Raw genomic sequence first — 13,237 nt, forward strand, 5'->3', positions numbered from 1 at the left:
TTTACAGCTGGAGAGTCTGGTCACTTCCTGCGAATAAATACAATGTCTGTCCATTGGCTCTGCTGTGCGTGCTTTTGAGTGAATGAATTGTGGGTCTTTCGTTATGTTGGCAGTCAGTGCTTGGAAAAGTTTGGGGGAAAATGGATTTGTGGCAGTGTAGTTCCTCTGTATAAGTTAAACTCTGCCTTTTTGTATGTGGCCTTTATTACTGGTGGACCAGTGGTTAGAATTCTGTGCGCTCACAGCCACGATCCAGGTTCGATTCCTGTTGCAAACCTTGTGTCCCGCAAACAATTTTCAACTGATTATTCATTGCACAAATACAGTAAAACTTTGTGTATAATGCTCACCCAAACTATGAGTTATTTTTGGATAAAAAGTCAAATCAAGTTTATTTGTAAGCCCTTTATCACAAGAACTAACCACTAGGGTTGTAGGGGCACCGTTTCCTGTGGTGTGCCTTGGGCAAGTACAGCCTGGTGGCGCCCAAAAATGGAAATGTCGCACCCAAATGCATTGCAGGGACCTTTACCAGGTACCAGACAACACTTTGAGTAAACCGATAAATAAAAAAAAAAAAATATATATATATATATATATATATATATATATATATATATTATATATAATTGTTTCAGAAAACAAGACTGTATATTGTTTTCAAATATTTAAAATATACATGAAAAATTTGAATCAACCCTTAGAATAATCATTTGAAGAAGTTGGTACATAGAAAATTCATGGTTCGCGGCATAGCTAACGGTTCAAGTAACGAACTACTACAACAAAATAAAGTCGTAGGAAAAAAAAAAAGATGTACCAAATTACGACTCCATACGGAATACTTAGAGACTGTGTAATATCTAGTGCCTCCAAGTGGTACCAAAAAAAACCTTAAGGAAAAAAAAAACATAAAACATTTTTGAATAATTAAGAAAAAAATCAAATATCATGACAATTTTAATATTCATAGGTTTAAAATTTTGTTTTATGTTTCATAGGGAGAACATGCAAACTCCACACAGGAGGTTCTATCTCATGACCTCAGAACTGTTAACCACTGCTCCATGCTGCCTTATTACATATTATAAATTGTAAAATCTCTTAATTGATGGAAATACTAATTTGCGGTTTACTCATGGAATAAAATGACTCAAAACAAAGTTCAACATGTACTTTAATTGAGATCAATCGTAAAAAAAAACATGTACAAAAACACAAATCAACAATCGCTAAAAGACTCAATAATGACTAAATTACAATGGCATAATACATGTCAATATTTGATATAAATAACATTGCAGACAATTGAGTACAAAATGTGACAACAAAATAATGCATGCATACCACAGAAAAGAGCAATTATTTCACAATATAGAAAAACTCATTCCATTCAGACGTATGCATTTCGGCCATAAGTGCTTGCCGCCAGACTTCTGGTCCGCGCCGGTCCAGAATAAGCAGTACCCTTGCTTTGATGCGGAAAAGGGCTGCGGATAAAAATAACAAACGTATCAAAATAAAATTTAAAAAAAACTTGGGGTTTAAGGCAGGATGGCGGCACTTACTACTTTTCTTCCGTGGCCATCTTGCAGGAACACGTCAGGCACGCTCCCCCGGCGATGGCGAGCACCCCCGAGCACCACCCGATGTAAAGCCCCTCGCCGATTTCGTACCTGTTCAGAAGAAAAACAAAACCCTAAGTGGTGCGTTTGTGCTGGCGTTTTCCTGAAAAACCACATCATCCGTACCTGGTTCCGGGGTAGAACTTGTCGAAAAATTCTTGGGTGATGTTGAAAGCGTACCAGGACACTGCCACCATTGTGCAAAGACCTATACGTTTTCAAAACAAATGAACAGAACGCATTAGTTTCTATAGCACTTTATAGGCAAAGAGTTGTAACTCAAAGTGCTGTATAAAAGAATTCAATGTAAAATAAATAATAAAATACCCTTCCCCACTCAACAACCTAGAATTCCAAAGACACAGACACCCACAATAGATAAAATAGAATGAAAACAAATTAAAAAAAACTTAGAAGCTTTTTACAGACTTGTGGTCAAAAGTACATACACCTGTGAAGAACATAGTGTCATGGCTCTCTTGAGTTTCCAGTTATTTCTACAACTCTGATTTGTCTCTGCTTTACAGAGAGTAAGTAGGATAAAAGGAATGAGTGGAGAGGTGTTGTAAAAGGATAGTGGGATGTTTGGACGCATTCTAAGGGATGGGCAGGGCACCTGTATGATGCGGCATGGGTAAACCAGTGAAAGCTGTCGGGCCCTGCTGTTGAACAGAAGAGTGTGTTGTGTCACACTGACCCGAGTGACATGGCCGCTTTCTGGTGTCCCGTTTCATCTGGAGGGACGAAAGCATGACCAACTTGAGTGCCGAGGTGCCTAACTTATTTGGGTGTTGGGGCATTTGGGTGGCCATGGACCAAACATTTTTGTGTGTGTTTTTTTGCAATTTTTTCCCTTTTTATTTTCTGTTATTGTATGTGTTTGTCTTACTGTCGGTCACCCCTCTTGAGGGATATGACCAAGGTAGGTAGGTGGATAGATATAGAGATAGAGAGAGATAGAGAGAGATAGAGAGAGATAGAGGGAGATAGAGAGAGATAGAGAGAGATAGAGCGATAGATAGTTAGATAGAAATAGGATAATAAAGAAGGTGAATTACCTTCAATTTCTTCACGATAACCTAAAGTCTTCAGCCCAAAGATTGGGTCTTGGGGGCAGTTGGGTGTACCAACAGGACCATGACCCCAAACGCACATCAAAAGAGGTAATGGAATGGCTTAATTTAGGCTAGAATTAAGGTTTTAGAATGGCCTGACTTAAACCCCATTGAGAACTTGTGGACAATGCTGAAGAAACAAGTCCATGTCAGAAAGCCATCAAATTGAACTGAACTGCACCAATTCTGGGAAGAGGAGTGGTCAAAGATTCAACCAGAAGCTCGTGGATGGCTACCAAAAACGCCTAATTGAAGTGAAAATAGCCAGGGGACATGTTACCAAATATTAGCGCTGTTTTATGTATATTTTTGACCCAGCAGATGTGATCACTTTTTCTGTTAACCCTAATAAAGTCATAAAAAAAAACTCATTCATGTTTTTTGTGACAAAGAACTATCTGTTCCTATAACTCCATCAGAGAAAAATCAGAGGTGTAGAAATAACTAGAAACTCAAGAGAGCTATGATATTATGTTCTTCAACTTTTGACCACAATTGTACATATAATATCTATTATGTTTAGAGCTGCAAAAATTAAAAGCTACTGGATATATATGCACCGAATTTATTTATATCCATTGGAAAACGTTAAGAATGTTTGTGCCATGTTTGTCTTACTTGTCCAGTCACATTTTTTTCCCTAATCACAAAAAGGCTGCGCAATTGCAAAAAAAAACATATAATTTTCCATTATCAAACATTGTTAAGATGCGTTAGGGAGCACCAAAGAGCCGCATGCGGCTCCAGAGGCGCATGTTGCCGACCCCTGGTGTAAGGTCACAGGTGATTGGTTAACCCTCGTCACATGGCACCCTTATTCGGGTAGTGCTAGCCAAAAAAGTGCCAGTATTATCTATGGCTTTATTGCTAACGTTTCCTGAATATGTTAAACCAAAAAATACTAACTTTTTAAAATTTGCTTTTCAGAAGATCACCAAAAAACTATATTTTTCAGCTCTTGAACATTTAATAAAACTTAAAAGTTATATCCAAAGTTATATTTAGTAGAAGTTGACTATGAAGCATAGGATTAACAGACAGATGCTAAAAGGTCCTACATCAGGCTGATTGTTACTTAAAACTGCCAAGAGAAAAAGATAAAAATAATGACACATTTGAACAAATTCTAATGTATAAAAAAGGATGAAATTGTATATCATTCTTCGAAAATTCAACTAAATGACGCACTAGTTATTCGAAAACCTCCAAACATGTACCTCTTAGTAGATTCTCTTTACTTAAATTTCCAATCGAGTTTGCAGAAGTTCTGTATTAGCTTTCCAGTATTCAATTTCAACAAGACAATGTCAGCATTGTGCGAAAAGCAATTTTTCTTCGAATTAATCATTAAGGAGAAAAGGACAGCCGAGCAAGTCCAAAGTCTGAGAGGACGAATTGATTTTTATAAGTCATAAAAGCTCATCTTTATTATCTTTAAGGTGTTTTATAGCAGTTCAATTATGTCGTTTGATTTTTATTCTCGCTGCCTTTGAAGACGAGATAACAAATCGTGCCGTTTTTCCCATTTTAAGATTATATGTCCCGACTCCGAATGCATGTTCGTTTATCACCTTCAACACCGTACATACGTCGATGTAGTTCCAAGGAGAAGGTGCAGTTGACTCGTCTTCTACAATTACCTTGCACATAACAATTTAAAGACATATTATTGTGATTTAATAGCATGGATAAGGGCAAGGGTGCCGAAAATGCGGCTTGCGGGCCGGATCAGGCCCGCTAAGGGATTGAATCCGGCCCGCGAGAAGACGCTCAGGGAAGCGCACGAGAAAAACGAGCTGCAAAATGAAATTTGTCCATTTGATGTTGCCACAAAGACGCTGTAGTCGTTTTACTTTCTCTCTCTCCATCGCTCTCTCTATCTTCCTCCCTTTTTCTCTCACACTATCTCTCTTTCACTCTCTGTGTCTCTTTTTCTGTGTCTTTTTATCTTCTTTTGCTCTTTCTTTTCTGTCTTTCTCTCCTCTCTTGCGTTACCATTCTCTCTTTCTCTCCTCTTTTTTCTCCTTCTTTCTTTCTCTCTTTCAATTATTCTTTGGATTTCTCTCCTTCTTTCCTTTCCCCTCTCCCACTCTTTTTATCTCTTTTGTTTCTCACATTCTCTCTCTCACTGTTTATCCATTTCTTTCTTTTCTTGTCCCACACTCTCTTTTTCGTTCCCTTCCTTTCCCCTTCTCTTCTTTCTTTCTTTTTTCTTCCTCCTCAATCTACTAGTCCGGTCCCCGAGAGAATGTTCTATCAAGTGGCCCCCCGAGTTAAAATAAGTTTGACACCCCTGGATAAGGGCATCAAAAACTTGTGAAACCCATACAAACTATTTAGGCATTGTAGTGGAGGCTAAGGATATGGCCCCGCCCAAAAGGTAAAGTAACCACCACACGCTAACAGGAAATTGTATTTTTTTTTTTTTTTTTTTTTATTAAAAAAATAAGTTTGCAGCGAGATTAGGTATTAACTATCCGTGCATTTCTGTCTTTCGAGGCTAACAAAAACATAAATGTTAAAAAGGACCGTGTGTATTATTTGACCAATAGATGTCGCTGTAAGAAGTTGTGCAACCAAAACTGAGTGTTAAAAAGCACAAGGAAGAATACAAACTACGTAGACTTAAACAGGCTAAAACACACCATTTCATTTTTAAGTTTTTGAGTGACTGAAGCAGAAAGATGGTGGACAATTATCTCCTTTTAGGTGAGGCTCATGTTATGTAAAAGAAATGGTAATTTCTTGACCTATGAGTAATTTAAAAAAATGCACTTTTATATGATACTTCATGTATTTTTTGCTTATTTAAATCATGGGTCACCAACCCTTTTAAAGTTGAGAGATACTTTTTTGTTAATGATTAGCACGTAGCGTTACCGGTTTGAGATGCATTTCTGAAATAACGTGTTACTGCTATGTTGTTACCATGTTATAACTATGTTATTACTATGTTACCAGGTTGGACTTTTTAGAGGTTAAAAGAGGCTCAGTCAAATACTAAACATCATGCCATTCATTAATCAAATTTCCTAGAAAATCACACTAAATAATACACACAGTCCCCTTTAATACAGGGATCAGCAACCTACGGGTCTAGAGCCACAGGCAACTCCATAGCGCCACCCTAGTGGCTCCTCCAGTTGATTTTTTATAAATTCTTGAGAACGAAAAAACAAATGGGATGGAAATATGTATTTTAAATATGGTTTCTTTCGGAGGGCAAACAAAAAACAAAAATGAAAGGTGCTGTACAGAATTTGAAAATAATCTACTTGCTGACGCAATGTTCTGGCTGAAATTATCATTGCAGCCTCTGTCAAACTTCTTGTGTGGCATGTGCAAGTACGTGACTTTCTTAGATGCGCTAAAGTAACCACTTCTATTTTTCATCTTCTTTGGGGTTTGAGTAGGCATTTGGATTGTATTTGAAACAGCCATTTTCTTTCTTCCACCATTTTCATAATACACTAACCCAAAAACGCGAGCACGAGCGTTAAATACCACTGCACCCCTCTTTTCTGCTTCCCAATGTGTTGCGAGTACTGAACAGCTCTGATAAAAGTACAAAAAAGAAGATAGGCGCGGTGAAGAAAAAACTATAAAGGCTCTTTGAACTCATTTGGGAATTGTTAACAGAGACTTAATAGAGAAAATATTGAACTTTATAAGAACACTTTAAACGTAAATGTATTTCAATGGTGTAAAAATGTTTACAATGAATATTAAATGAGTAACTTTTTTTGATTAAGACAGGCCTTATATTATTTTAAATTTTGGCGGCTCCAGGCATGTTTTATTTGTTTTATGATTGCTATGGCTCTTTCAACATTTTGGGTTGCCGACTCCAGCTTTAATAGAAACAGTGTAGTTGGTGGTTTGCACTGTAAGGTAACTTCAGCAAATTCAATGCACTGCTGCTCTGTTTGGATTCTGACTTATACTTAACAGGCTTTTTATTCTAAAACTCATATTTTCATTTTTACGCTTACTTTTAAAAATCTAGTTCTTATTTGTATTTTGTATCTTATCTATTGCATGTTCGCATACGGGGTAAGAGAGGAAGTCATTGTCTGTGGTGCATATAGCCAGGGTTGGGTAGGGTTACTTTGACTGGATTACTTTCAATTACTTTTGGATTACTCCAATACCAAATACGCTAATAAAAGACAAAAGAAACTAAATGTGAATAAAATGACTCAATTTTGTGCAGGCTTGGGGAGTAACGGAACACATGGAACGGCAAAAATGATGTTGGCAAGCTGTTTGGATTTAATTTCATTTTGTTTCTGTCGCATTTTTTGTTAGTTTTGCCGGAGATCAAAGCCAGGAGAGAAAGCCTACCACGTGTTGTGAGTCATCATTTTATTCATATTTAGTTTCTTTAGTGGGTTGGGTTTCCTCCGGGCACTCCGGTTTCCTCCCACATTCCAAAGACATGCATTTCAGGTGAATTGGCCGGTCCAAATTGTCCCTAGGTGTGACTGAGCGAGTGAGTTGTCTGTCCCCGTGTGCCCTGCGATTGGCTGGCAACCAGTTCAGGGTGTCCCCTGCCCACTGATTGCTGGGATCGGCTCCAGCGCCCCCGTGACCTTACTGAGGATAAGCGGTGCAGCTGATGAGATGAGAGATGAGTTTCTTTTGTCTTTTATTAGCATATTTGGTATTGGAGTAATCCAAAAGTAATTGAAAGTAATCAAGTTAAAGTAACCCTACCCAACCCTGCATATAGCATATCTGACCATAAAATGATAAAGGGTATAGAACGTGAAGCAATAGATTTAAGGGCGGCAGTAGCTCAGGAGGTAGAGTGCTCGTCTTGGGATCAAGGGATCCCAGTTCGAATCCCGGCTCGTCCGCGTTACATGTCGAAGTGTCCTTGGGTAAGACACTGAACCCCTAACACCCCCAATAAGCTGGTTAGCGCCTTACATGGCTGCAAGGCCGCTATTGGGAAATGTGGAGCATATTGTAAAGCGCTTTGGGAAGTCATTGACTTAAAAAGCGCTATATATATATGCAGATTTCATTTCATTTCATTTCTCAGAGACAGGCTTAAATACCCGATCGAAAGGTAAAACCAGAGTATTTTCGTCTGTTTTGGCAACTTGGCCCTTGATTACCTTGAAGGATGAAAAGCACGCCAGCGGCACCAGCGATCCGACCCTTGAGCATGTAGTTTTCACCCGCGGCCTTGGAGCACTGCACACCGACCAGGGCCGCCAGCAGGCCGAAGGCGCCCAAAACCACCGACGTAATCATGAGCGCACGGGAAGCCTGGATGTAACCTGGAGGACCACAACATCATCAGCTTCAGATATTATACAGTATGTACTGTATGTACACTACCATTCAACTATTTGGGGTGACCATAACAATTTTGTAAGTCACACTTTAATTCATCAAATGAGTTGTGCAATGTCGGTGTTCTTTGCCTATATTATTCTCTTCCTTTAGTCCAGTTTCAGATCTGGCTTTTTCTTTGCCACTCTGCCTTGAAGGCCAGCATCTGTAAGTCTCCGCTTCATTGTAGATGTTGACAGTGTTCGGTGGGTACAATTTAACAAAGCTGCTAGTTGAGGACCTGTAAGGAGTCCATTTCTCAAACTTAAGATTCTAATGCAGTGGTTCTCAACTGGTCTGACTTGAAGAGCCACTATTCGGCCTTAATAACAAGCTACAACCCAAATCAAGGGAAAAATTCCACCTGTCCAAATTATTGGATGAAAGCATTGTGCACTTTGAGGCAGAGATAGCATATATTAAAGTTTTATTTTTATTTTTTTCAAAAAACAAAATGATCAGTAAAAGCTACACCACTTCAGGTATATGAAATGAAATGATCTGCATTTATATAGCCTTTTTCAAGTCAATGAAGACTTCCCAAAGCGCTTTACAATGTGCTTCACATTTACCAATAGCGCAAACCTGCTTATTGGGGGCATTAGGGGTTCAGTGTCTTACCCAAGGACACTTCGACATGTAACACGGATTAGCCGGCATTCGAACTGCGATCTCTTGATCCCAAGACGAGCGCTCCACCTCTTGAGCTACTACCGCCCAAAGGTACCTTACATATACTATAAGTGACCCCCCTAACACTGCCTTTAAATAGCCACATACTAAATTCAAAATATTAATTAAAACGTGTAGCTAAACAATAATGAAAAAATTACAGCTAGTAAAAAAATCTGGCAAAGGTACAAATATAAAAATATCAAACTATTTACTGTACCTTCTTGCAGAGCTTCAATGGCACTCACACAACATTTTCGTATTTTGCAATAATTTCCTTTTTCGAATCAATAGTCACTTTTTTCCCCTTTTACTTCCCCTTATCGTTAATTTTCTTGAAGAAAAAGGAAATAAAACCAACAAAATCGCAATAAAATGAGATGTTGTCTCTCTAAACCACAAACGAGACGGTACCTCCATCTCCTGTTAAGGAGCCTTATTGTGTTGTTTTTTTTCTTCTTAGCATTTTGTTTTGCCAAGAAAAAGGACTGCGACCCACTTTTAGGCCCCAACTCACTAGTTGAGAAAAACTGCTCTAATGTACTCGCCCTCTTGCTTGGCTGTGCCGATCATAGTGAAATCGCTGACGTTTCCCGACACCTGCTAACTTGAACTCTTATTGGCCAAACCAACAGCTTCATCATCTTTTATTTTTCTTACCTCAAGGCCAGCAGAACTGATTGTGAAGGCCTCCGGGTTGAAATATATAATATAATCAATATTACGTGATTGAGATAATTTTGAAGCCAGCAGAGAAGGCTTTGCAGGCCCTGACAGCCCACCCCTGATTGCTAATAAGTTTTGGGTAATTTTCATTGAATGAAATAGTGGTTTTCTTTTTTTAAAAAAAAGGACATTTCTAAGCAACCTCAAACTTTTGAATGGTAGTGTATTCAAATAAGAAAATTCACTAACCATTCAAAGCCAACAAGGAAGGAAATTCCCTGCAGTTGTGGACGCCAGTAGAGTCGGTGGCGCAGGACATCCAAAGGTTCTCGTAGATGGTGGACGTCGTGATAACATTGCCGTCCACAGTGGACGTCTTCCAGTAGCGGTTGGGTAGTGCCACCCCAACCATAATCCAGCCCACGAACCCCAGAAACAAAGCCACTACTTCCACAATTGGATCCATAATGTAATACTATAAACCCCCCTCCCACACCCTATAGATCCAACATCCACCAGAAGCAAAAGATGGGGTCAATCAAAGCATCAACGCCGAAAAGGCTCAAAGACAAAGTGAACACCGGCCGAATACGAGCGCACGGCAAAGACACGCGTTTATATCGCTTGTTGTTCCCGCCCACGTGGATGCACATGCAAAAAATGCACGCCTATCCGTTTCCATTCAACACCTCCCGAAAAGGAACAGGTGTTTATCGGCTCATGAAGGGTCCAATGGTCACGGGAGCAACAGCCCACACCGTGGCCTCAAAACCCAAGATTTATCATTTTAATCTGACACAATAATTCATATCCAGGTCCGAGACTTATCCAAATAGAACTTATTAAGGTCAATTTACAATTGACTGCACTTTTCACCATTTTTGTACTTGGCAATTATTTTCCTCTCCGACTCGGTTGTTGTCAGTTTTCCGCTTTTCCTTCCCCTTACCTTCTTGGGGCACATTATTATTGGCAGAAAAGGGTCTTTAGTTTTTCTACACAAATTTAGCGCGTAACATACTGTATTTGTCAATTGTGGAACAGCAGCCGAGTGGATAGCGCGTCTGTGGCACAGTTCTGAAGTCCAGCTAACAGCCTTCCTGTGCGGAGTTTGCATGTTCTCCTCGTATCTGCATGGGTTTCCTCCCACATTCCAAAAACATGCGTGGCAGGTTAATTGGCGACTCTGAATTGTCCCAAAGTATGAATGGTTGTCCGTCTCTGTGTTCCTTGCGACTGGCTGGCAACCAGAGTGTACCCTTCCCACTGCTCGAAGATAGCTGGGATGGGTTCCAGCGCCCCCGTGACCCAACTGGGGATAAGCGGTGCAGATAATGAATACTGTAGTAAGTTTAATTGAGCGATGTCAAAAACAATTTGATTAAATTATTCTATTCAAATACAAGACATAAATTGTGCACATGAAAATGTCTGTAGGTATATTTATTCATAAACGCATTTCAGGAAAATTCTGGCCCAGCTCCTTGACCAATTTTTTTGCTAACCCAATGCAGCCCGTGACTCAAAGTTTGCCCAACCCTGCGCTAGAAGTATAAATATCGTTCCTTTTTTTGTTAAACAAAACAAAAAAATAACACTTTTAAATTTGTCAATTTAGCATTCATAAGGTTTTCCAACACCAGTGATAGTGCTGTGGAGATTAGGCAATAAACTGCAAAAATGACCTCCACAAGGCAAGTGACATCCAGTTTGCCTCAACTACCCCCCACCCCCTTTTTGTTACTTTTTTAGTTTAAAACAAAGTGAGCATCTCAAAATCGTATGCAGCGTAATTTACTACAAATCAAGCAAAGGCATAAAGCAATAGATTTGGAATTGCTTAGACCAGGAGTCTCAAACTCAATTGAGCCGCTGAAGCTAGGGTCTGGGTGAGGTTGGGCCACACAAGGTTACCACAAAAACAGCGCTGATTGGGGAAAAAAAAATAAAAAAAAATTCTGATGATCTTAAAGGGACAGTGTTTTATATTTGTCACTAGATGTCACTTTAATGTGTGGTGCAACCAAGGGAGACTAAATATACGGAGACTGAAAGTGAGCAAAAAGCACCCTTTTTCTTCCAATTTTTTCCTAGCCTTTTACAAAGAAAGACAGAACGAAAGTAAAAAGATTTTTAATGAATAAAATAAAGGGAAGAAATAAGAAAAAGAGGAAAAAAAATAAAACAGGAAAACAAGAAAATAATTAACAAAAATCATTTTTTTTTTAGTCAGAATATTTTCTCTTCTGATTTTTTGTCCTTTTTCCCCTTTCTTATTTCTGTTCTTTTCTAAAGTAATAAGGTTCCTTTTTGCTCACTGAGTTTGTGTACTTTGTCCTATTTTGTTGGCACGTCTAGTGGGCAATTGATACACACTTTCCTTCCCTTTAACCTCCTCATAAAGGCAGAGGCCTCCAACCATCATCCTGGGGTCCGCAATTGGCTCCCGGGCCGTGATTTTAAGGCCCTTGGCTAAGCCCATAAATAGTTACAACCAGGCAGTAGACACTGGTCATGTGTTTTTAAAAGATCAACACGAATCCAATAAATAAATTCTCTGCCATTGTGTTATTCTAGTAGCAACTGCAGCAGGCTCTTTTAAAACAGGTTTTACAGTGCCCAGCAAAAATATTATCATCCTTATATACCTCCCAAAAAACTCATGTTACCACATTTCAGGCTTGGAAAATAAGCTAAAAATAAAAAATAAAAAATGAAAATATTTTCAAAGAAATCAAAATCTTATGATATTAATCATGAAGTTGAACCAAAATGTTTCAGCATTTTATATTTACAAGGAAAATACTGAAAAGTAGGTAATGCAAAAATATTGGCAACCATGTTCTCTCAGCTCAGCCAACTGTTTCCAGAAGACTTCTGAATGATCCAATGTCGACCTAAATGACTAACAATAACACAGTGTCATTAAGTCTCAGTTTAAATGCACCTTCTCTGTGATGGCTCTGAGGACTGTGAAAGGACTCACTGGAGAACAGATAGCATTATAAAGACCAACGAACACACCAGGAAGGTCTGGGATAAAGTTGAGAAAAAGTTCAAAGCAGGAATGGGATACAAAAGGATTTTGCAACATTTACACATCTCCTGGAGCACTGTTTTATTATAGGGAGAAAGCATAAAACCACTGCAAAGTGCAAACCTAGCAAAACCTAGCCATCCCTCTAAATTTTCGGCCCAAACAAGGAGAAAAATTAAAGAAGCAATCAAGAGGGAATGATCACATTGGATGACATGCAGGAATACACAGCTGAGGTGGGACAATCTGTGCATACTGCAACCATTAGTCGTACTGTGCATAAATCTGCCCTTTATGGAAAAGTGGCATGAATAAAGCCCTTTCTGAAAGAATACCGTGAAAAAGCCTGTTTGGCGTTTGCAAAAAAAAAAAAAAAACACATGGGAGACACAAATAACATGTGAAAATAAGTGCTCTGGTCAGAAGCGATCGAAATTAAACTTTTTGGGAAGAAAGCAAAGCACGTTTGGCATAAGAGTAACATTGCACATCACCCTGAAAACACCATCCAAACTGTCAAACATCAAAGTGGCAGTATAATGCTCTGGGGTTCCTTTACTTCACCAAAGACTGGGAAGATTGTTATAGTTAATGGGAAGCTGGATGAAGCCAAATACAGAGTGATTCTGGCAGTAAATCTTTTGGAGTCTGCAAGAGATCTGAGAATGTGGCGCAGGTTTACCTTCCAAAAGAACAATGACCCTAAACATAAATGTACAATAGAATAGGTTAAAACCAACAATATTAAGATGTAAGAATGGCAAAGCCAAAGTCCAGCC

At 39.0% G+C, this 13,237-nt stretch overlaps 1 protein-coding gene across 1 annotated transcript; it reads right to left on the reverse strand.

Annotated features, from left to right (window-relative positions):
- Window positions 1–1,159: 1,159 nt before the first annotated feature.
- On the reverse strand, window positions 1,160–10,354 carry cldn15a (claudin 15a). The gene is made up of 5 exons (XM_088347192.1): window positions 9,671–10,354; window positions 7,864–8,028; window positions 1,752–1,833; window positions 1,569–1,676; window positions 1,160–1,490 (listed from the first exon to the last, which is right to left on the reverse strand). Exons 1-5 carry the CDS (start codon window positions 9,885–9,887, stop codon window positions 1,394–1,396), a joined length of 669 nt encoding a protein of 222 aa, XP_088203318.1. The 5' UTR covers window positions 9,888–10,354; the 3' UTR covers window positions 1,160–1,393.
- Between the last annotated feature and the right edge of the window lie 2,883 nt (window positions 10,355–13,237).

This window comes from Urocampus carinirostris, chromosome 11, assembly GCF_059441175.1.
Source record: "Urocampus carinirostris isolate Australia breed hairy pipefish chromosome 11, RoL_Ucar_1.0, whole genome shotgun sequence".
Taxonomy (NCBI): domain Eukaryota; kingdom Metazoa; phylum Chordata; class Actinopteri; order Syngnathiformes; family Syngnathidae; genus Urocampus; species Urocampus carinirostris.